General features: G+C 42.7%; 1 protein-coding gene across 4 annotated transcripts in view; it reads right to left on the bottom strand.

Moving 5' to 3' along the window:
• The window catches only part of SPPL2A (signal peptide peptidase like 2A), a 48,909-nt gene extending 24,269 nt beyond the window's left edge, over nucleotides 1-24,640 (bottom strand). For all 4 annotated transcript variants that reach the window (XM_037911624.2, XM_037911623.2, XM_037911626.2 and 1 more), the window contains exons 1-6: nucleotides 24,235-24,640; nucleotides 19,130-19,249; nucleotides 15,430-15,615; nucleotides 14,545-14,634; nucleotides 7,350-7,483; nucleotides 335-486 (exon numbers count right to left, since the gene is read on the bottom strand). In XM_037911624.2, coding sequence (XP_037767552.1) covers nucleotides 335-486; nucleotides 7,350-7,483; nucleotides 14,545-14,634; nucleotides 15,430-15,615; nucleotides 19,130-19,249; nucleotides 24,235-24,297 — 745 coding nt within the window. In that variant the 5' untranslated portion in view covers nucleotides 24,298-24,640. The remainder of the gene's footprint in view (nucleotides 1-334; nucleotides 487-7,349; nucleotides 7,484-14,544; nucleotides 14,635-15,429; nucleotides 15,616-19,129; nucleotides 19,250-24,234) is intronic.
• Nucleotides 24,641-25,102: the final 462 nt, after the last annotated feature.

The following is a 25,102-nucleotide window of genomic DNA, read 5'->3' as shown; positions in this document are numbered from 1 at the left end:
GACCGTCTCTCACATATACTTTATCCAAAATAACTATTGCCTTGGCAACCTTAATGGAGAAACAAATTGGCAGGTGGGGGCGGGGGGAGACAGAGACAGCCTCCTTTCCATTCACCCTTCCCCCCCCCCCCCTTTTTTTTTTTTTTTTTAAAAACTCGCTTTACTCTGCTCCCTCAATAAATTGAGAGGGGAGTTATTTAAAAAGAAAAAAGTTAGCTGAACTTTGACTCCAACTCTGAAATAAAACTAAATTCCATAAAAACTTAACAATGGCATTCAAGGAGAAAATATATTTAAATAAGAAATCAAATGAGAATTACATATTACTTCTTACCTAGCCATTTGTAGAAGAAATAAAGTAAGAGTAGCATGGCACAACAGATTACCACAAATATGATAACTGTTAGAGGGGTGAAAGTAACGTTTTCCTCTTTCTTTCTTCTTGTTTCTCTGTCTTCAGGGCTTGCCACTGCCTTTAAATCCTCACTGTATAGACAAAAAAAATAATTCAGTTATAGACACTGACCATGGACTTAAAAACAAAGTGTTTACCTTGACCCCAATTTTTGTTGTGTTAAGATTTAAGTAAAAAGAAAAGGAGTACTTGGGGCACCTTAGAGACTAACCAATTTATTTGAGCATAAGCTTTCATGTGAAAGCTTTTTTTTTTATGCTCAAATAAACTGGTTAGTCTCTAAGGTGCCACAAGTACTCCTTTTCTTTTTGCGGATACAGACTAACACAGCTGCTACTCTGAAACCTAAGATTTAAGTAGTCACTGGCGGCCCAATTCAGCAAGGTAATTAACCATATGCCTAACCTTAAGCATGTGCATAGAGCCACTGACTTTAAAGGCTAGACATATGCTGAACTACCTTGCTGAAGTTGGTCTTGATTTGTAAAATAACCCACATAGCTGTAAGGGTTGATCGGGTAGAACATTAAGATGTGATAGCCTAAAGGAAAAAAAACTTGAGTATTTATTCCGATCTTTCATAATACTATTACTGCAGAAAAATATGAAGTTGAAAGAAAATGGTATGCCAAATTCCCATCATATCCTTTGATATTCTCTCCCAAGACTTTACTTTTCTGTAGGCCCATGCTGTTGTTCAACAATAGGTCATGATGAAATATTTAATGCCTTCTATTAATCTCGGTTTTTGAGAAAAGGGAGCGTCAATCTTTAAAGAAAACATTCCAACAAAAGAGTCCAAGTTAGCTCTAAAAGAATAGTCTTAAATGGAAAGAACCTCTCATGCCTTCCTTTTTAGGAGCCACTGGTCCAAAATCTGCTACCATCTGCATTAGTATAAAACCAGAGTAACAGCCCAGCTGCAGCTGTGCCGCTGTAGCACTTCAGTGTAGACACTACCTTTGCGAACAGGAAGGGTTCATCTGTCAACATATCACTGTCTACACAGGGACTCAGACTGGCTTAATTATGTCACTCAGGGGTGTGGATTTTTCACACCCCCAAGCAACACAGCTGGGTCAATCTAATTTTCTAGTGTAAAGTAGCCTCAGTTTCACTGGAGTTTTCCTGATTAAGCCAGCAGTGAATTTAGCCCAAGGGTGGGCAAACTTTTTGGCCCAAGGGCCACATCGGGGTTGTGAAACTGTATGGAGGGCTGGGTAGAGAAAGCTGTGCCTTCCCAAACAGCCTGGCTCCCGCCCCCATCAACCCCCTCCCACTTACCGCCCCCGACTTCCCCCATCAGAACCCCCAACCCACCCAACCCCACCTGCTCCTTGTCCCCTGACTGCCCCCTCCCATGACCCCCGCCCCAAACCGCCCTCCTGTTCCCCATCCCTTGACAGCCCTCCCGCCAGAACCGCCGTCCCATCCAACCGCCCCCTGCTCCCCGGGACCCCCTGCCGCTTATCCAACCCCTCCACCGCTCCACCCCCTTATCATGCTGCTCAGAGCAGAAGGAGCTTGCAGCCCCGCTGCCCAGCTGGAGCCAGCCACACCGCCTGCCAGGAGCAGCAGGCCAGAGCGCTGGTGGCGCGGTGCGCTGAGGCTGCGGGAGAGGGGGGACAGTGGGGGAGGGGCCAGGGGCTATCCTCCCCGGCCGGGAGCTTATGGGCCGGGCAGGACGGTCGCCGGCTGTAGTTTGCCCACCTCTGATTTAGCCCAAGAACTCAAAACCACTGAAAATATATCTGTCACTGACAGGCACAAGATCTGGTAAGTGTTTTGGAGCTTGTTCTCTCTCATTAAGTGTCTGCAAAAACATTAGTGTCAGCAAAATCCAGTCAGTCAACCACCAGTTTTTCTGCCTCTACAGTCCGTAATTAAACAGGGAGGGAAAGAGAAAAAGCAGTGTCATTAAAAGTAACATTTCTTCAAGGTTGTAATACAAATGTGCTCCATATTTACAAAAAGAAAAGGAGTACTTGTGGCACCTTAGAGACTAACCAATTTATTTGAGCATAAGCTTTCGTGAGCTACAGCTCACTTCATCGGATGCAACCATATTTACACCTTACCGCAAGAAATAATCACACTGAAACTGTTGCACCAAACAAAACAACTAAAACCCTTTAACCATACAGGCAAACTACCTCTCTCATAGTATGGACGCTTGTGAAACTTTCCCAGTCAGACATCTCACTCCCCCCAGTCCTAAAGCCAATGTATCTACAAATGCTGGCATGCTGAAAAGGCACTAGTTATCTTACAAAATCAACAGGAGAAAGAATTTCCTAGGTGTATTACATACTTCCTGTGAGGATTTGTTTTAAATTAATGGCTTACAAATCTGGAGGAGCATATTTTCAAGGTGTGCAGATTTTAATATGTTTCTTAAAGACACATTAGCTTCATAGGTTTCCCAATAAATAAAGTGACACCACGTATTTTGTTGGATTTTTGACACTTTGAATACAGTCCGAGTCCTACATACAACATGTGGCTCCAACTTTCCCCCCACCCCCAAAAATGCTGTTTCCAATTTCCATTTCCCCAGCCTTTCTCAGGGGAAAAATCCACACCCCTGAGACACAGCTATGCCAACCAAGCTTCTAACATACAGTGCTAGGTTGACAGAAGAACTCTTCCATCAATCTAGCTACTACCTCTTTGGGAGGTGGATTACCTATACTGATGGCAACCCCTCTCATTGGCATAGGCAGCGTCTACACAAGGGGTAGGCAAACGTTTTGGGCTGAGGACCACATCTGGGTGGGGAAATTGTATGCAGGGCCGGGACAGGGGGTTGGGGTGTGGGAGGGAGTGTGGGGTATGGAAGGGGGTGTGGTGTGCAGGAACGGGCTCAGGGCAATGGATTGGGGCAGAAAAGGGGTGCAGGGTGTATGAGGGGGCTCAGGGAAGGGGGTTGGGGTGAAGGAGGGGTGCGGACTGCGGGAGAGAGCTCAGGGAGGGGGGGCCACAGGGCTCCACACACTGCCCTTGCCACGCCTCCAGGTACCTCCCCTGAAGCTCCCATTGGCCAGGAACAGGAAACTGCGGCCAATGGGAGCTGCGGGTGGGAGGGCAGTGCCTGGAGGCAAGGGCAACACACAGAGCCCTTTGCCCCCGCCCCCTCCCCCCGGGCCCTGGAGCCGGCCATTTCTGACAGCAGTGCGGGGCCTGTAGCACCGTGGGGGGCAATCCTGTGGCTGTAGTTTGCCCACCCCGGTCTACACTGAAGCAGTACAATGGCACAGCTGCAGCTGTGCTGCTGTAACATTTTAAGTGTAGACATGCCCTTATTCCGCACTAAGCGCACCTTTGTATGGATTAGTGTGAATTTGGAAGTAGATTAACCTAACTACTACATACTCACTTCTCTGTGTAGACAAGCCCTTAATGATGAGGAATGTCACACATGGAGTTTCACGAAACTTCACTTCCCCCAAAAAGTCAATTGCCACTGCCACCCCTTTCCCCCAAAAGGAAATTAGTCCCCCCTTACCATATTGGGGGCCTTGCCCTAATCCTGCAGGAAGCCCTCATTCAAGCCCTTTCAAATCCTTTCCTTAGTGTCAGAGGATTCCCTCTGCTCATATATGGATCACCTCCAAAGGGAATCCCCATCCTGCTGCAGATGCGGCTTTCTACCTCTGCCTTTAAAAGACTGGGTTGTAGAGCTCAGCTGGCTAAGTGTGGGAGCCAGCTGCACTGGACCAGCAGACAGGGAAAAAATGCCTCCCCCGATAGTGGTATCTCATCAGATTGCGGGGCAGTGGCTCTCCTCAGCAGCCACCCTGAAGAAAGAAGATGGGGCACAGGCCAGCTGGTCACCCCCAGAAACCTGTGATGGGGACAGGATTGTCAAGGCCCCTCCTCTCAAGAAGACTCCTGGGAGGGGGGTGCAAAGAAGCAGTTTAGAGGTTGGGGGTAGTGCGGGATTGAGGGCACAGAAGTTTGGAGGGTTAGGGGAGTAAGTGATTGCAAGATCTGGGAAGGGCTCAGGTCAACAAGTACCTAGTGAGGACAGGGAAGGAGCCAGGGCAGGGAAGTGGAGAGGGCTGAAAGAGGAGGGCGTGGGAGAGCACAACTGTAGAGTAAGACAGACTTGGAGCAGGAGGGGAAGATAGCAGAGATATTAAAATATGTTAAAAATCCAGTTATCGTTTATTTGGCAACATAATCATCTAACTGGTAACTCTCAATTCTAGTTATAGAGCTATCCTTTCTCCCAGAGCTGTATCACATCACAGTTATTCTTAACCGTGGCTAAAAAAACCCCACCCAGATGGGCAGATAAGGGAAACCCCCAAGGTTAAAGGCTGCTGGTGGCCAGCTTCTCTTTTGCCTCCCAAGACAGCAGTATCTAGTGACTTTCTCCCCATGTAGAGAGACATCAACTACACGTTTTACTTCCAGAGAGAGAGAGAGAGAGAGAGAGAGAGAGAGAGAGAGAGAGAACACGAACCACTCTCCCCCAGGAAACACTGCCCTGCATACCTGTTTCCCAGAAGCATTTATCCCCACTCCTAGATAAATGACTGCTCTCTCCATGAAAGACGAGCACTGTCCACACTCTCTCAATGTCTCTCCTCTCCCACCTGCAGGCTTCCATTTTTCATACAGGTCTTTACACAAAGACACCAACATCTGCTTATGCATACTGCCTTCAGTGGGATACTATTTCTCCCCACCCTAAAAGGGAACAGCAGGGGGGAAGGGTTTTTCTCAAATTCCAACAATTTGATTCCAACAAAGAGAAAGCAAGAGAAAAAACTTCAGCAAGGGAGTGGTGGAAGAGAATTGGCTGAAGCACAGACCCAGGGGTATATGCCCATGTTAGCCTGATGCTCTCCACCCCAACTATGAGATAGAGTATGGAAGACCTGAGGTCTGGCTTATGCTTCTAGCTGTATAGGATATGGACTCATCAACAGAGAAGATTGGATTTAAACTGAGCCCAAGTGAAGAAGTGATTGAAGGGGGCAGGGGGAACCTGAAGGAAAAACCCCACGAAGCCATATTGAATTAATGTTTATTTTCAGCATGAAGTTAACACACATTCAGAGATTATAAAATCAGAAGGGACCACCTTGATTATCTATTCTCACCTTCTGCATAACACAGGCCATAGAACTTCCCCAAACTAATTCCTATTTGAACTAGAACATATCCTTTTAGGAAAAATCCAATTTTGTTTTTAAAGATGCCCATGATGGGTAACCTACCACAATTCTTGGTTAAGTTGTTCCAGTGGTTAATTACCCTCACTATTAAAGATCTGTGCCTTATTTACAGCCTGAACGTGTTCAGCCTCAGCATCCAGCTATTAGATCGTTATACCTTTGTCTGTGAGACTGAAGAGCCCTCTATTACCAATCTTTGATCCCCCTGTAGGTACTTATTAGATGATAATCAAGTGTAACCTTCTCTTTCTTAAGATAAACAGACTGAACTCTTAGAGTCTATCGCTATAGGGCATATTTTCCAATCCTTTAATCATTCTCGTGGCTCTTTTCTGAACCCTTCCCAACTTATCCAAATCCTTCTTGACTTGTGGACATCAGAACTGGACACAGTATTCCAGCAACAATTACACCAGTGCCAAAGGCAGGTAATGTAACCTCCTTACTCCCGCTTGAGATTTCTGTTTTATACAGCGAAGGATCACATTAGCCTGTTTGGCCAATGTCACCATAAGTGAGATGTAGTCCAATACTGCATTCCATAGATGTAGTAGCTGTTTATCTGACATAGGAGCTTTGTTTTAAAAAAGGCTTCCGGCTACACTGAGTACCTACTGGGTTTCCCCTCTGTAAAAATAGAATAATTTTTACTGCAGTTATGTGGATGAAGTTTTTGTAGTTACTCACAACGGTTAATATGAAGTCTCTGTCTTTTCTAATTTCCTAGTATTCTTACATTTTCCTTCACAGAAACACATAGTTGATTACCTCCTTCCCCTGCATGGCGATTTAGCCAGATGTGTCAAACCAAAACACTTATTCACACCCTGTCCTGTACATGAACAGGATTTAAGACTATTCAAAATTTTAATTTTTCTCCACCTTCAGTTATACAGAGAATTTCCCCCTTTGAAGCATGAATGGCTATCCTGGTTTCCTTTAAAGTGTTTATTGTCAACTTACACATGCTTTATGCCTCATTTCTAGATATACGAGGTTAGCACCATTTAATGGACTCTCAAGACTATGCAGGATGTTATTTATTTATGCCTAATGTCAGTTTTTTTAAAAAACTGACATGCCAGCCTTTCATGATGGCAAGCAATGCATGCAGATGAAATTATGGTGATCAGGTGTCATAACAGCATGGGGATATTCTTACACTGCCTTATTCTCGCTATTGGCTTTCACTTTCAATGTCATTAAATTTATTTGCTAGGTTTATGCCTTTTAGTAGTTCAGACGTCTCTTTTTGAGCTTAGCCCAATTCTTTAGTGTGGGAATCAATTTTTTAAAGAACTGGATATGCCTTTATCCTGCCAGTGTTCCTGGGAGAGCACTAGATTAGGTGAATTATATTTTTGAAGTGAAAGAGATAAAAAGCTAGAGCCAATATCTAAAAGTGGCAGATTTCTTAATGTCCTATGCATTTATATAGTCCCCATTGCCATGTGTAGCTGAGCACCTCCCAATGTTTAATGTATTTATTCTCACAAAACCTCTGAAGTAGAGAAGTACTACTATCCCCATTCTACAAATGGAGAACCTAGGCACAGGGAGACCACGATTGCCAATGGTCTCACAGGAAATCTGTGGCAGAACAGGGATTGAACCTCAGTCTCCCAAACCTCAGGCTGATGCCGCAACAACTGGACCATCCTTCCTCTCATATCCATTACCACTACCACCAGATATTTAGATCTGCATTTTACATTGCTTAATAGATTATATGGTTTAACGGAACTTACAGCTCTGATACTCCACTCCAGTAGCCTCCCAGTGCCACAGTGAGCACAGCAATTAGAAAGATGACAACCATACTGTAGTCAAACTCTGGCAAAGATGGTGAATAGAGTGTCACATTAATCCTAGCTCCAAGGGTCTGAAAAAGATAAATGTATCAGTTACATATAACAGCATAGGCTCTTTATGACAGGCAGAGTATGCAGTGCTTATCCTGTTTTTAAAAAGATCGATGTTATCTTCACCTTCTGCTGCAAACTGGATCAGTGTGTGTCAATTTTACCTACCTACTATGTACAAAGATGTGACAGATATGACAAACACATATTTTAGTGTGACAGATGTCACAGATATGTCTAGTTTATGTGACAGATATGACAAACACAGATCTAACTTGGGGACTATTGTAGCAACTTTATAAATGTTATCTGCATTTTTGTGAGTTAGACCTCAGGAGCATGAAAACAGACTTTTTATTGAGACACACTAAATGATATGGAGTCCATAGAATATTTATAGACCTTTGTATCAATAAGTTACGTGTGTGTTCCTGGCTCTATGGTTGCGTTTCCTGTGAAATCTGGAAACACTAGGGAGTGGTTAATTCAAAAATCACTTGAGGTAGTTAATGCAGTGCTGTTATACAGATACCCACCTGCTGAAGCTCCACATCCTATATAATTTTCTGTGTAATGTTTTTGTTCTAAAATAAGTGCACAGTTCTCTGTGAAACCTGTCTGATAACTGGTAACTCGGTCATTGTTCCTGGAGAGAGTCAATTGCAGGTGCTGAGCTACATCAGACCTTCTGGGATAATCACAGTGAATTTCAGAAAGACTAGAGCCTACATCCCTGTTCTGATGGGAGACAGACAATGGCCCTGTCCCAAAAGAAGTAATGGCTAGAGGCTTAAGACCTAAGGAAGCATCCCTAGAAGAATTCAGAAAGTGAGTAAGAGGCACAGTTACCCCCAAACTGTGCCATATGTGGTGGCTGTGTGTGCAGTCTAAGGCAGTGGTGAATTGATAGTAAGTGCCAACAGCAGTGAAAGTAAGTACCGTAGAAGGGGGGAAAAAAAAAAAAAAACCACACTGACAAGGATCTCGTAGTCTTTTTGGGAAAAGAATAGTGACAAGATAGACAGAAAAATGAATAATGAACTACTGAAGAAAAATCTAGTTGAGATTTGCAAAGAGACACAGACGAGTTCTCAGGAGCTGACAAAAGCACAGCTAATTCATCTACTATATATGGAGGACCTGAAAAGAAATGATGGTCCACCCAGCTCAGTGGCAGAGAGTCCAGCAGGAGGGGAAAACCTTGGTTACAACTCCTGAAGGGAAGCAAGGAAGAGGACAATAGACCATACTGCACCCAAACCAAACCCACCACTTCTGCTGAGTTCCTGGAAAAATATATAGGTAGCGAAAAAAGTTGCAGCTAGAAAGAGAGACTGAACTTGAAAGCCCAGCTGCTTGCAGAACAAGAGTGGGAGAGAGCTAACCCCAAAAAGCAGTGTCAGCACATGAGCCGGAAGAGAAAGGAGCATCACAGGAACTCAACAGGGACAGACTGCACCATCAAAACCCTATTGCAGTAGATGGAGACAGACCATATATACCTGATCCGGGGGAAGCTCTGACTCCAAACGATTTCCTTTCTTTAGAGAAGGGGAACACATGGATGTATTTTTAAATGCCTTTGAAATGAAGTGTGAATTGAAATAAGTGGAATGGGCAGACACACAGACAAGCTGTGGTGTCTGGTTCCACTACCAGAAGTGAAGGCCTTAGATCAGTGGTGGACAACCGCAGTTCGCCATTCCCGGCCACTGCGAGCTGCAGGCAGCCGTGCGAATGTAAACAAACTGTCTGGTGGCCCATCAGTGGATTACCCTGACAGGCCACAGGTTGCCCACCACTGCCTTAGGTGCTTTCACCCATATAGAGAGAGGGCTATAAAGATTACAAACTATGTAAAAAAGCCTAATTGCAAAAGTTTAAACTGACTCCTCTGGCCTAAAATCATGGTTAATAGACGAAAGCCCTAGAAAGTTGTGTTTAGCAGGGAAACTGGCAGACCATTAGCCAATAGTCAGCCTGGGAGTGATGGAAAACTTAATAGGGATGGAACTGGATCACAGAGCATGGACTGGGCCCAAGCAGAAACCCATATTCAAGGGGGGAGGACCTGCTCCAAGGCAGAGAGGCCACCTTAGAGAAAATCCTTGGGAAGATGTGGAAAAGCAATGTCATAAGTGACAAACTGCAAGGGATTTCCTAATCTAACTACTGAGACCCAAAGCAGTCCTGCAAAGCCATCCTCCACTCCAAGCTTACAGTTAACCGGGCAACAATCTCCAAAGGGAGCAAGTTCAGTGGAACAGTTCACCTGTTCCATATGATGTGCATGCTGATGTGGCTACACCTCAAATCACTGCACCCATGTCCTGCTGACCCTCCTTGGTGCAGACCTATCCGGTTCCCAGTGGGAAAGGAAGGTGAAAATAAATGGAAAAAGATTCTGAGACCACCGGGACCATAATTAAAACCCAAGCAGTTAAAGCCCAAGAAATGCTGAAAGTCTGTGAAATCTGGTTTAAAGTTCCTGGTGTAAAAGCCTCCACTGTACCTGCAGCACAGATTTCTGTGCAGCCCCAGGAAGGGTCAGGAGTATTGGCTGTAGGTGTCTGAAAGGATACTATTTTTGGTCTGCTTCTTGGAAAATTACACTAATTTTCAAACAAAGCCCACACCCCTTCTCCTTGTGAAAGTGACTTGCTTGTATCAGGTGCTGACAGCTATCTGTAATCATGCAGGTAAGGGTGTCAGTGACTATGCAAGTGGAGGGGCGGGGGGCGGGGGGGGGAGGAGGAGTGTCAATTAACTCCTAACTGTAACATACAGGAAGCCCTGTTAAGCTCAAGTCACCTTCCCAGCACAGCCAAACAAATACCTGATACTAGGAGGTGGGGAGAGGAAGTCAAGGTGAATTCTCTGACACCTGGAGCCCAGGTGAGGGGGATCATTCTCTGCCCATCCATACCAGGGAGCCTGAGACAGAACAGAGCCTGGTGGTGGCTAAGTCTTCAGCTGAAAGTGGGGACACTGAGGCAGCTAAAGAGCTCTGCCGGAACTGTGTCACCCACCCAAGTAAAGCGTAAAACAGTTGTCTGGGACATTGCAGAGGTTACTACAGCCAGGACCTGGGGAGGGGAATTGTCTTTCCAGTGTCTGTGACTGCCCAATGATCTGTGAAAACGTAAGTGCTCTGAGCAAGGTGGAGGAGAAACCACTGCTCGCCTCATCTCAGTGTAGGAATAGAAGGCCGACGCAGTGGAGTGAGGGATCGATTCTCTTCCTCCTCCGCCCCCAGAGAATGAGGTTATACCACAGCAGTCCCCAGGCCTGATTTCTGAGGTGGTAAGGCAGATAAATGAATTTGGCTATGGGGGAGGATTGAAGATACCCTTGCCCAAGACTTGGGAAGCCTCAGCTGTTAAAAGCAGTATGTGGTTAAGAGCTACTTCATAGGGAGCCAGATCTAACCTAGTTCCCCCTTCTCTCCAAAGAATTGCTTTCTAGGCTATGCCAAGGAGGTGGAGGTGAGGAATCCCCAACCCATTATTGAAGCAACTGACACTTTGAGGAACAAAGGGTTAGCATCTTCACTCCCTGAAAGCTACATAGGAGCTGGAAGTGCGAGGACCCAAGTCTCAAGTTCTCATCCAAAGGTTTTGGGGTGACCAGGGTAAGCAGGAGTGCATGAAAATACATGTGATGGTCATCAAATGGCATCAAAATACATGCATCTGTATGTGAATGATGTATGCCTGCTTGTTGTGAGAATGTTTATTATATAAGTAGGTGAAACATGAAATTGTAAGAGGTAATGGCAGACATACCATCCAGGAAACACGCCTGGGTGACCCACTAAGATGCTGGTCGGGCACCCTAGCAACCCTTTCTCTATGGTCATATCTGTCCCATCTCCCCCAGTATAGGCATAACATTTTTAAAATTGATAAAACAGTCTCAAAGTTATCTACATTTTTGAGAGCCAGCCTTCAAAGCATTAAAATTTCAAACTATTATACTGAGATATTCCAAATGACATAGGTCTATGAATATTTTAAAGACCTTTGTATCAATAAGTGTGATATGTTCCTGATTGAGTTTCCCAGGAGAGACCCAGGGACCACTTTGTGCCAATTGGCAGAGGTCATTGGGGGGGGGGGGGGGGGGGGAAGAGGGGCAAGGAGGTGGGCATACAGATTACAGTGTCTGAGATCTACATATTAGGTCCCCATATAACATTATGTAAGGCCTCCAGCGAAAGCCTGTGTCATACTGGTCATCATAATCATTGTGAGATGTATGTTCAGAAAATATGTGAGGAGTTACATATATATACACACACTAAAAATTATGCTCTAAGTCTGAAAGTTAATGCAGATCACCGAAAGGTGATCCACACACTGCCATCAGGCACCTGGAAAGAGAGGAAAGCTTCTCTCTCTTTGGCTCGTCATGTGCAAACTGAGTATTGTATGGTTCACAATGGACGCCCAATTATAGACTGAGCAAAATGCTAGTCAACAGATTGCAAGCACTGTAGTAAAAAACAAAAACAGCAGGGGTTACCACATTTAGGATTAAAGACAAAGATTTTTTGGAACCACATCTGGGGAGCAGATCAAGCCCCAGTTATCCTTCACCAGGGGGAGCAGGCTGCCAGTGTGCTTGGCCTCATGAAAGAAGGGTCAGCCAACCTGGTCACACTGAGAAGGACTTTGGGTTAAGCAGTATCTTATTAGACAAGAAGGCATCTTGTTAGTTGAGTTTAGGCTTTAGAATGCATGTTATGATTTTCTCTTATGTGGAACCTTACACAGAAGAAGATTTGGAATATTTCTGTTTGCTACCATATGAATCGCTGTTCTTTGTTAAATAGACTTGTTTTTAAATAAAGAAAATACAAGTTTAAGTGCTACATATTGAACAGAGCTTTGTTCTAAAGTGCAACTAGTAAGCTGTAGAGTACTGTTCCCTTGGGAACAGCAGGCCTGGTAATTCTGTGAGTGTCCAGGATAAGGGGCTGAGCACCAGAGGGAGATGCTTGGAGGACTCGGGGGTTGGAGCGTACCTACTGCATGCTCGTGTGCACGACAGACAGTAGAGCCCACATGGGTTGAGAACGCTTGTGTTGCCTGTGGCTGTCAGGGTCAAGCAGTTGATCCCTGGCAGATGCAGCTTCCTCACACTAAGGGCAGGTGGCAGCAAGGTGCCTAACAACCTTGGGTAACCCAGGAAGTGTCACATTATGGAATCTGGAATTACTAAGGGGTGATTAATGCAAAATCCCAGTGCTGTTATGCAGATACCCAGCTGCTAAAGCTTTGCCGCCTAAGGAAAGGGGCACTGACCAGTTTTACCTGTTTCAGGCAGCCTGGGAAACAAAGGCCCCAAAACCATGTAAAGCATCAGCCTGAGCTGACTAAGCAGCCCTGATTTTGATCCAACAAATGGACACAAACCTTTAACCAAGGGGGCAAACCCTACTCAAAGGGTTTGAAGGACTATGACCTACTACATCCCCACATGGAAGTTGGGCGACATCTGGTAACCCGTATTTAGACTGTATTGTTTTGTTATAGATTTTCTGTGTAACGGTTTTGTTCTAAAATAAGTTTACTGTGCTCTGTGAAAACTGTTTGGCCACTGTCATTGCTCCTAAAGAAAGAGAGTGAACTGCAAGTGCAGAGCTAGGTCAAACCTGCTGGGATAATCACAGTGAATTGCAGGGGGACTGCAGCCTAAATTCCAGATCTGAGAGGATATGGTACAGGACCCTGCCCAGAGAGAGGTGACAGAAGCTTGAGACCTAAGGGGGCAGCCATGGAGCAGACCACAGAGCGGGTCTGAGGTGCTGTTACCCTGAAACTGTAACACTATATACTTAGAATGAATTGATATACTGGGATAACAGCATTTCCCACTGCAATGCAGGAGACCTGGAAGCAACCTTATAATTCATGCTGTGGGAGTACACTAGGCACTCCAAGGAGGGATGATACTACTTCTTGACCGCTAAAACAACTTGAGAAGTTGTGCACCTGGACCATGTACCTGTTAGTCCACTAGAATATACTGAGTGTTGTCAAAGTAATCTGCACTGTACTAATACAAGCAGACACAAAAGGAGGAAGCTGCAATAGTCAAGGTAAAACATAACCATTGCATGGAAAAGACATTCTGCAGTGGGAACACAGAAGGAAAGACAGATATCAGAGATAATGCAGAGGAAGAGCGAACAGATTTGTGAATAGCCTGGATGTAGGAGAAGAACAAGAGAGGAACCAAACCTGACAACCAAGTTTGGCCATAGGGAATACAGTGGAGTTGCCAGTAGAGATGAGGAAGGGTGGATTCAATAGTGAATGAATGGAATACGCTAGAAACATATTGATGACTATTTTATTTTCTATTCAAGGAATATCACAAATTTCAGAAAAATATAATCTTAATTATCTGAACATCAGAGGGGCATTGAATACATTTGGAAATCTGAAGTACCTTTTGATGCAGTTAATAGAACTAAGGAAAATTACCTTGTTTTGAATTACTGAGCTTCAGATAATCAAGGTCGTATATAACATGAAAGAAAAGTCAATTGCTATCGGTTATTGGAACATTAGCATTGTATATTGCACTGTCACATTATAATGAAAGTAATTCACATGTGATGTTTGTTTTGTAGAATACAGCATCCCATATGTCAAAAGGAAGAGTTGCTGGCTATTGGTCATGATATTCTCAGTTCTATATTCTCTTCTAATTCAGTGTCAGTCTTTTTCTAATCTGTACATTTCAATAAAGTGTAAAAACAGATCACAGTCCATGAACAAGTGGACAACTGCACTAAAGTCTGCTCTATACTATAAGCTGAAGGAACACTCTTACAGATTAGCCTGAAAGAGTCAAAGAGCAGGTTAATGCTTTCATGACTGAAATCTCAATCTATCTTCATTTTCAGAGAAAGGGGAAGACAGATATTGTCTAAACACATGAATCAAGGAAAAATATAATATGCATGCCTAACTGGGCACTGCCTGATAAAAATATTGGGGCAGATCATCATGTAATGATGAAAAGATTTATACAAATCATAAATGATTACAGTATTTTATCAGTCACTTACCTGCTGCATATCCATTATATCATTATATCTTACAAGAGCAACTGGAATGGTTACATTTTGTACATCAGTCTTGTTACCTGAAGGAGAAGACTAAAACATAAAACCTATATGAGAGGACTTGATAGCATATTTGCAGAACACAACTCTATATGCAGATTATCCTCTGAATGCCAGTATTTATGTTCACAAACAAAAATCAGCAGACATGATTCAAAGCTACAGAGAAAAACTCTCAGACAGTTTAAGGAAAACTATGCTACACACACTGAAAGGCTGACATTATTGACACAGAGATATTCTGGTAAATGTCTTATGCTTTTATACAGATAATCAAAACCCAATAGTTTGACTCTGATAACCCACCTTTTAGAACAAGTTTAACTCAGTTTTTTTTAAACTAACAATTATCAACGATAATCTACTATTAATATTGTATTTTGCTGTATTGAATGTATTTGCGCAAACTGCAAATACAAGTATAATGTACATAAAAAGATATCCAGTATTTTAAAAAGAGCAAGAAAAACAGGACATGCATGTCTGGCAAAGTGATAAGACATGATCTAAAATAACTGTTCTTATCTAGCACTTGTTACTGTCAATTTTTTTTCTTTTGTTCTTCTGTATTAGTTGATATTTTTAGTGATTTTGTTTTCTGTAGCAATGATTGTGTACAGGTACTGGATTATATTAATGCTTAATAAAATGTAAAATTTTCACTTAAAAGATTATGCAACTAAAATTAGTAGAAAACAACAAAGATAAGCTTTTTCATTTAGTAGTTTGAGTATAATGAATAGGCAACCACAGAGGTCAAAATACAATAAATGCAACTAAGATAATGTCACTTTAATGAAGATTAAGCCATAGAATGTTAGAACTTACTAGACCAGTTTTACTGGCAATCAACAGCATTTTAGCACCATGACTTTGAGCAGTTCTCGCTTTATCCACAAATGAGCAGTTTCCCCTCATCACTACAACTGCCTTGTCCTTTATTACAAGAGTAGAAGGAACTTCAGAATTACTGCAGAACACTTTGGAGGTCAAGTTCTCCAAACTACTGGAAGCCTATAAAAATCAAAAGTTGTATAAAAGTTAAAACTAAAAATCAAAGATTAGTTTCCAATATGGTTTCTCCCATTTATTTATCACACAAAAACATTTATTTACAGGGAGTAAATAGACCTACTAAGAAATATAATGGGATCGTTGACTCAGCAATGTGGATTCAAAATAGGAAATCAGTAGCGGGAGAGGAATAAACTTTCTGGGAATGTTCATGTGGAGTCATTGCAATACTAAGATCACAAAACCAATTTAAAAGTATAGCAATAAGCAACTAAGTATATTTGAGATTTCTGAACCAGTCTTAACTCCTTTACAGCCTATTCCAAGGCCAATGTTACTCTGTAAACTAGTCTTCAGAATATGTTATTATGAGCAACAGACAGCAACTCTCTAGAGAATCCAACTATGTCATACACAAGTTTCACCAGCCAAAGAAACAGTGACTCTCATACATATCCAAACTCTGGTTCTATTGCAACACTCACAACAAGACAGTAGGCTAGCCCTAAAACAAAGTAGTAGTAGTTTAAATAATTTTTCCATATATTTAATTTTAGTTTTTAAAACTTTTTTTTTTTTAAATAGGACTTAATAAATAAGTTGTTTTCTTTGGCTAGTCAAGTTATGTTTGGCCACAGTAGGTCCTTAACAGAAGCACGGCTGTTACACTTCCTCTGATTTTGTACTGAGTCAGCCTTGTTTATGAATCAAGGGAAAGAATATTTCTCTCAATTATTTCCAAACCTATAGCATTTACCAATCACATCAAGGGTAGCAAAAGGAAAGGAAAAAACCTCTTTAACATGTATATGTGGGATTTTTCTGATCTTAGCTCAAGGATAAGTTTTGACCAAGAGTAAGGCATGGCAATATAAATTCCAAATAATCATTAAAATACTATTTTAACATATATATTTTAGTATTTTACGCAAATGCACATGCTGACCAATATTGGCAATTCTTGTTTTAAACAGATCAGGTTCCAAAATAAGGTGTATTCCATACAAAATCACTTCACTCAAAGTGTCTCCAAGAACACTTAACTGAAATAGTTTTAAAATCTAGTTTATTTTTCTCCATTTGTGACATTTTTTTGAGATTCATTCAGTCTGGAAAACAACAAAAGTCAATTTTACTTTCATTTATAGCCATTTAACTTTTTTTTGCCAAGAACTGAGTTGATACTAAAATATCAGCGTTACGAACACTTGGGGAGTAGGTGAGTGTTTAAATCTAAACATGATACTTTGCTGATTTTTATTTCTCTCAACTTTCATTAATGCATTTCAATATTAGGTTTTGAAAGTTTTTTTTTAAAACAAAATTTGGTGTCTTAACAGCGTAACAGTATCATTTTGGGTATTGTAGAAGTTGGGCTTACTCTTAAATAGATATTCACAGTGCTAAATTTAAGAAAATTCTTTTTTTATGATTATTCTTGACAGAAGATAAGCAGTGGTACCCATTTAGAAGTTATCCTAATGAGAACACAGAACATAAGAACAGCCATACTGGGTCAGAGCAATGGTCTACCTAGCCCAGTATCCAGTCTTCTTACAGTGATTAGTGACAGATGCTTCTGAGGGAATGAACAGAGTAGGAAATCATCAAACGATCTATCCCCTATTGCCCATTCCCAGTGTCTGGCAAACAGAAGGTAGAGACACTCAGAGCATAGTGTTGCAGCCCTGCCCATCCTGGCTAATAGCCATTGATGGATCTATCCTCCAGGAACTTATCTAGTTCTTTTTTCTTCTCCAAGCTGAAATCCCAGTCTTTTTAATCTCTCCCCATACAAAAGCTGTTCCATACCCCTAATCATTTTAGTTGCCCTTCTCTGTTCCTTTTCCAATTCCAATATATCTTTTTTGAGATGAGGCAACCAGATTTGCATGCAGTATTCAAGATGCGGGTGTACCATGAATTTACATAGAGGCATTATGATATTTTCTGTCTTACCTATCCCTTTCCTAATGGTCCCTAATATGCTGTTAGCTTTTTTGACTGCCACTGCACATTGAGCAGATGTTTTCAGAGAACTATCCACGACTCCAAGATCTGTTTGAGTGGTAACAGCTAATTTAAACCCCATCATTTTGTATGTATAGTTCAGATTATGTTTTCCAATGTGCATTACTTTGCATTTATCAATACTGAATTTCATCTGCCATTTTGTTGCCCAGTCACCCAGTTTTTTGAGATCCCTTTGTAACTCTTTGCAGTCTGCTTTGGACTTAACGATCTTGAGTAATTTTGTATCATCTGCAAATTTTGCCATCTCATTGTTTACCCCTTTTTCAGATAATTTATGAATATGTTGAACAGTATTGGTCCCAGTACAGACCCCTGGGGGATACCACTATTTACCTCTCTCCGTTATGAAACGGACCATTTATTCCTGACCTTGGTTTCCTATCTTTTAATCAGTTACTGATCCATGAGAAGACCTTCCCTCTCATCCCATGACTGCTTAATTTGCTTAAAAGCCTTTGGTAAAGGACACGGTCAAAAGCTTTCTGAAAGTCTAAGTACACTATATCCACTGGATCACCTTTGTCCACGTTTGTTGACTCCCTCAAAGAATTCTAATAGATGGGTGAGGCATGATTTCTCTTTATAAAAGCCATATTGACTCTTGCCCAACAAATTGCATTCATCTATGTGTCTGATCATTCTGTTCTTTACTACAGTTTCAACCAATTTGCATGGTACTGAAGTTAGGCCTACCAGCCTGTAATCGCTGGGACTGCCTCTTGAACCTTTTTAAAAAATTGGTGGTCACATTTGCTATTCTCCAGGCATCTGGGACAGAAGCTGATTTACATGATAGGTTACATACCACAGTTGTTAGTTCTGCAATTTCATAGTTGAGTTCCTTCAGAGCTCTGGGGGAATATCATCTGGTCCTTGTGACTTATTACTGTTTAATTTATCAATTTGTTCCAAAACCTCCTCAAATGACATCTTAGTCCAGGACAGTTCCTCAGATTTGTCACCTAAAAAGAATGGCCCAGGTTTGGGAATCTCCCTCACATCCTCTGCAGTGAAGACTGATGCAAAGAATATTTAGTTTCTCTGCAATTATTTTATCTTCCTTGAATGCTCCTTTAACAACTCCACCATCCAGTGGCCCCACTGATTGTTTAGCAAGCTTCCTGCTTCTGATGTACTTAATTTTTTTTAATGTTAGTTTTTGAGTCTTTGGCTAGTTGCTCTTCAAATTCTTTTTTGGACTCCCTAATTATACCTTCAAACTTGACTTGCCAGAGTTTATGTGCCTTCCTATTTTCCTCAATAGGATTTAACTTCCAATTTTTAAAGGATGCCTTTTTGCCTCCTTCTCTGTTTAGCCATGGTGGCACTTGTTTGGTCCTCTTACTATGTTTCTTAATTTGGGGTATACATTTAACATGCATTGATTTTACACAGTACTTTCTACTAGAAATTCCATTTGATCCAAAACCGTTCTTGGTTTTTGTTAATTCTTAGACAGCGTAGCTACATAACTACTTACAATGTTATCCAGGGTATTTGGAAGAGATACCCACGAAGGATTGTAACGTACGCAGTAGTCCTTTGTTAATGGGGGTATCCCATTTCCAGAAGCATGCAGGATTCCCTCCTGTGCATTTACCTACAATATGAAGTTTCTGCATTAGACAACACAGTTTACACTATTGGTGGACAAATAATATTCTTCTAAATAAGAATAGGACAACTTAAAAGTTTCAATAACCAAAAAAAGAAATGGAACAGGTAACAAGATTAACCTTGGCAGCTTGGTTTTGATTCTGTAATGCAGGTAGAACAGTGGAAAACTGATCAGAGTTTGCATGGCTAATCATAGCAAGGAAACAGTGATGCTCAAGTACATTTCAGATGCTGCATATTCATTTTACAAACACACACATACACAGCTGTGAAGAGCAACCTAAAGAGACAGAAACTCCAGGAAAGCATTCTTAGATTAACAACCAAGATTTTACATTCCCTTTAAACTGGAAAAAAGGTTATTAAAAAATACAACGGATATAGCCAGCATAGGGTATGTGGTGTACAAATTTTTATTACAAGTCATGGGCCCCATCATAAATACCTTCTCTCATGGGCATAGTCCTCACTGGGAATGCTCACATAAATTTACTTTTGTGAGCAGGAGATGTATGATTAAGCCTTATGTTTTTCCTGGAGTTATAGCAATTCTAAAGATTCAGTCTTGGCCTGGAAGTTTTGGTTTGCTGGTTGGTTTGGGGTTTTTTGGTAGGGTTTTTTTTTTTTTTTCTGGTGGGATGGGAGAGAAGGGAGGATAAACACACCACCCGCATATTTTATTTAAATTTTAAACTTAATTCTAAAAATTGTGGGAATACTTGGTTGCAGATTATTTTGGGCACCTGTAAATCAAAGTAGCTATATTTTATACAAGGTGGATTTGATTTAAATCAAATGATTTAAATCACTAGTTAGGAAGACTTGATTTAATCATGGATTTCTACATAAAAGTGCATTCTTGTTGGTTGTTATAACCTTAATACATATTCTTCACAACTCAGAGATAGATGTAGGTTTCATTTTTAGGAAGTACACACTATACATTTTTAAACAGTGAGTTATTTTGAAAACTTTTCAGATTTAGTTTTACAGCTATATTAGAAAATGAACGATTGTTTGGTTATTTCATTTACCAAATGTAATTGAAGCAGATATTTATGAAGTAATTGGGAGGTGAACTATCTCCAATTCAACAGGTTAATCATTAATATTTGGAGGATTTTCTTGACATGCTGTATTAGGAGAACATCACTAGACAGACATTTAAATTGTTTTACTTAACTAAAACAATGTTATATATTCTGGATTTTTTTCTTCAACAGCAAACATATAATATTTTAACAAAATAAGCATATGAATTTTTTAATTTAAACATTCAAGTTTTTAAACTTTGAGAGAGAGAGAGATAAGGGATTGATTCTGTGTACACAAATTTGCAGAGTGACAATAGGGTTGAGGTCTTATTTATTTAAATACATTTTTGCTGTTAACAAGCATGTTATCTCTGGAGACACAAATCTACAGTTTGAGAACTGCAAAACTAAGCATCTTTGAAGGTATCTTCTAGACTGAGCACTGTGTCCCATTCGGTAGATAGAAAGATTATTTAGGTTAATCTATACAGAAGCCTCTGGAGCCCCATAAAATTGGGTTCCTAATCCATGGAACTACTGGAACTCATTTACAAAATTTTTCTTAAAGATTACATGAATATATTGTCTCATATGATGGGATTAGAATTTATAATCCCTATTCCATGATGAGATATCTTTGAGCTATATTGTATCTTAATTAAAACTATCTTTAGATAGAATTTTTTTTGATAAAAATGCTTTTTGAGGAAAAAACCTATTTAAATAAAACCCAATTTTTTTTTTTATTTTTTTTTTTTAAAAATCATTGAATTTTATCCACCCTGATTTTATAGGATTTTTAAAACAGGATTTTATAGTTTATACCATGATGTAATCCTTTTCTGTGTGTGCAGGCACAGAATTAAAGAAAAATGAAGATGCTAAAGTCTGAAAACTGATTTCTGAAAGTGCTCAGTAACCAAAAATTTCATAATAATTTTTCTGATATAGCACTTTTCACCTGTATTTCTCAAAGCGGGCCACTAACTGACAGAGGCAAAGAAGCACTCCAGCTGTGGACAGATTATTGTATGGCAATTCCTATAATTATGTTTTTTAAAAATGAATATATTATTCACAATTCTTGCCAGCAGTCTTTTGGCAAGATTGTTGGAGGGGCACATTAGAAGATGGATTCTGAAACTATATTTATTATAAATACTTAAAAGCCTTTTTTTTTTTTTAAGTTAAATTCTTAATTTCACAGTTTGATATATACTTGATTAAATACGAAACAAATGCAGACTCATAAAATAGTCAGGCATTATATGAATTTGTCCACAATAAAGGAAATATGTAACATTTCTTTTCCGTGGTCCAGATAAAGATCTATAATTTTTAAAAAATGATATCTAGAAGGTGACTAATGAAAGAAAAGGTGTCATTTCTTGTTTCAGTTACGTGTTGCCAGAAGAAAGTAAAGTAATTGACTGGGAACTAAGGAAAATTATGCCATAATTTAAAGCTGGTCATCTTAACTCTTCTTGAAAGAGGCACTTACCTTAACATCAGGAATGAATTAATAGAACAAAAGGAGTCGGTGAGTGCTGTTGTAGGTTTTAGATTTCTTTTTGTTTTGTTTTTGTTATCTGTCAAGTACAGACTTAAGCAATATTAATAAGCAAGAGGAAGGTACGAAAAGAGAGGCTTGGAATTTGATGCCTGCCATGTATATAGGAAGTTCACTAATAGCTTGTTTTTCTCTGTGATCTTCTTTGAAAGGCATTACCCATCTCCTATAGCAAACAAGACCTTGGGATAAAAGGAGAAAAAAGCAAGAGGTGCTCCTGTGTAGTTGTTTCAGAGTTCTAGGTCCATCTGGTTTGAATGGCAAAAATTCTTACTAAGAGCAACCCATTTTATCAGGCTCCGAGAGTGAACATCTGCTCACCAAGCAAAGTGTGAAAATAGCCAGAGCCTGTTAGTATTTTAAATGTACAGTCCTTCAGTTATTAGATAAAGTTAAAGTTATTTAATGATTTATGATAAGCAAAAGAAATGCCCAATCTTTACCTCTTAAACTAAGCCCATTCATCTAAAAATATAAACTGTTGGCAAGTAAAAGTCATGATATTGATCATCTTACTTCAAATGGAGACAGGATCGAGTCTGAGCAGCAAGAACTAGAGACTTTCACATTAGCCCCTTCCATTATCAGAACTTTCTTGTGTATGGATGAGAGGTATAAATAAACATGGTGTTATGAAAGCTGTAGTGTTAATTTTTCCGTAAGTAGTAATCTTTTTTTCTAAACAAGTGATCATTTGTTCTTCAAACACTACATTATACAGCAGTAGCCATAGTTTGATTGTTAATGTATACAGGCCCTAGGTGACAGCCAGCGTTTTAAGCATGTTGCATAATCCTATTAAGAGCATGTCAACACAACACTGTACTTGAAACACCAGTTATACTAATGTGCCCACTGTGAAGCTGATAAGTAGCAAGTAGGGTTATTTATAAAAAGTTGCCTCCTGTGGAAGGAGGCCAATCAGCACTGACCTATGGATGGAATGGACCTCAAAAGATCAGTTGCGAGGTTAGGAAGCATCTGAAAGTTTGCTTATTTATCTGACATTTTTCTGACCTTTAGGGTGCAGAGTTGGACTGGAAATACCCTTGACAATCCAGGCCCAGCTAGAAATACTACCAGGATGGCCTCTATCTTAATGTTTAAAGCAGATTTACTTCTGATCCTGGATAGAAACTGGAGAACCCAGAAGAGCCAATCCACCTTTTTCAGACAGACATTTCAGATCTTCAACAAAACAAGCTGTGATTGAGTTTGGTTCTGAAAGGGAGCAGAAGTTCCCAACAGGAGAGAAAGTGACTGGTTCTCATCACAACCAGTTCACCAGCTGGGATAGAAAGACACCTTTTGCACACCGCAGAATTGTCATATTAGCCCACACAAGCAGTCCAACATCCAAACCAATTCACACCAGTCCACATGACTAGGACCCATGTCCACTACCACCTCATCACCCTACTCCACAGTCTTGCAATTGTGACCCCCCACTCACACTGCAGAGTCCAAGACTGTGAACTCAGCCACCCTCCATGAGATACCAACCCACCTCTCCTCAACAAGACATCATGCCACACCCCTACCCCAGGTCTACCACCCCACTCCACCCCCACACCTGCATCTCCCCTCACAGCCCCGTGCTAGCCCTTGCCCTCCCACAGCTCCCGTTCTCCCCCACAGGCCCCCGCCGCTCTTCCCACAGCCCCCTGCCGGCCCTCACCCCCCCAGCTTCCCCCCCCCCCACAATCCCCTGCCAGCTCTCACCCCCCTCTTCCCCACAGCCCCCTGCCAGCCCTTGCCCCCGCAGCTTCCTCCCTCACAATCCCCTGCCAGCTCTCACCCCCCTCTTCCCCATAGCCCCCTGCCGGCCCTCGCCCCCGCAGCTTCCTCCCTCACAATCCCCTGCCAGCTCTCACCCCCCTCTTCCCCACAGCCCCCTGCCGGCCCTTGCCCCCGCAGCTTCCTCCCTCACAATCCCCTGCCAGCTCTCACCCCCCTCTTCCCCACAGCCCCCTGCCGGCCCTCGCCCCCGCAGCTTCCTCCCTCACAATCCCCTGCCAGCTCTCATCCCCCTCTTCCCCACAGCCCCCTGCCGGCCCTCGCCCCCGCAGCTTCCTCCCTCACAATCCCCTGCCAGCTCTCATCCCCCTCTTCCCCACAGCCCCCTGCCGGCCCTCGCCCCCGCAGCTTCCTCCCTCACAATCCCCTGCCAGCTCTCACCCCCCTCTTCCCCACAGCCCCCTGCCGGCCCTTGCCCCCGCAGCTCCACTCCTGCCCCCCCCCCACCCGGTCCCAGTTCTCCCCCACAGCACCTCCGCCCCGGCTCACCCCCTAGTACCCTGCAGGCCCCGCCGACTGCCCCCCCACGATCACAGGGGCCGGCGGCCGGGCACGGCAGCCCCTTACCCGCGGGAGCAGCAGGGCCCAGAGAGCGGCCCACGGCAGCCAGGCGCGCCTCATCCCGCTCATCCTCCTCCGCCCGCCGGGGCGGCAGCAGCAGCCGGCACCGCTTCGCCTCCACCAGCGGCCTTCCCGGACCCGCCACCGCCCGCGCACGGAGCCCGCACAGCGCCGCCAGCTGAGCTGGCCCCGAGCGCGCGGCACTTCCTCTTCAGCCGGCGCAGGGGGGAGGGGGAGGCAGAGGGGGAGGGGGCTGCCGCTGCCAGCGCGTGACACCCCTTCGCCCGCTTCCGGGAGCACTGGGCGGCCGCCGCCTCCTGGGCCGGTTCCGTCCGGCTCTGACCGCGCCCATCCCCGTAGCGTCGGGCTGCCCTGAGCATGCCTTCCCCAGCAGGGGAGCGAGGCCCCGCACGGTCCGAGCCCCCCAACCCTGGACAAGCCTTTTAGGCGACGAGGGTGGGGATGACGGGGGAGGTCTTTGGTGAACCAGGAAAGAAGGGCAGGACTGTTGTCTCTGTTGCCCTCCAGCAAAGGGTTTGGCTGCTGCATTGCATTCCTAAGGCCCTGGACAAGGCCAGGCCCCCCATCCTGCTTGCTGCTGCCAAGGTGGCCACTAGCTGGGCCCTAAAACGTGGCCCTCCCCCAATTGAGTGTCCCTGGCCCCCCTTCTGACAACGGCAGCATCCCTCTGGGGTGTTGCTGCTGCAACGTTAAACAAGCAGCCCGTGGAACATGCAAAGGGCTTGTGTGATGGCTTCAGTTTATGTTGCTGAGCTTGCAGGTGGCCTTCACTGCCCCTCTCAAACACGTATGCACTCAGGCTGCGCTCCTTTCTGTACTATCTGTACTACCATCCACACTTTGCCCCCTTCTG

This window comes from Chelonia mydas, chromosome 10, assembly GCF_015237465.2.
Source record: "Chelonia mydas isolate rCheMyd1 chromosome 10, rCheMyd1.pri.v2, whole genome shotgun sequence".
Lineage (NCBI taxonomy): Eukaryota > Metazoa > Chordata > Testudines > Cheloniidae > Chelonia > Chelonia mydas.
This window is presented reverse-complemented; position numbering and strand designations above follow the sequence as displayed.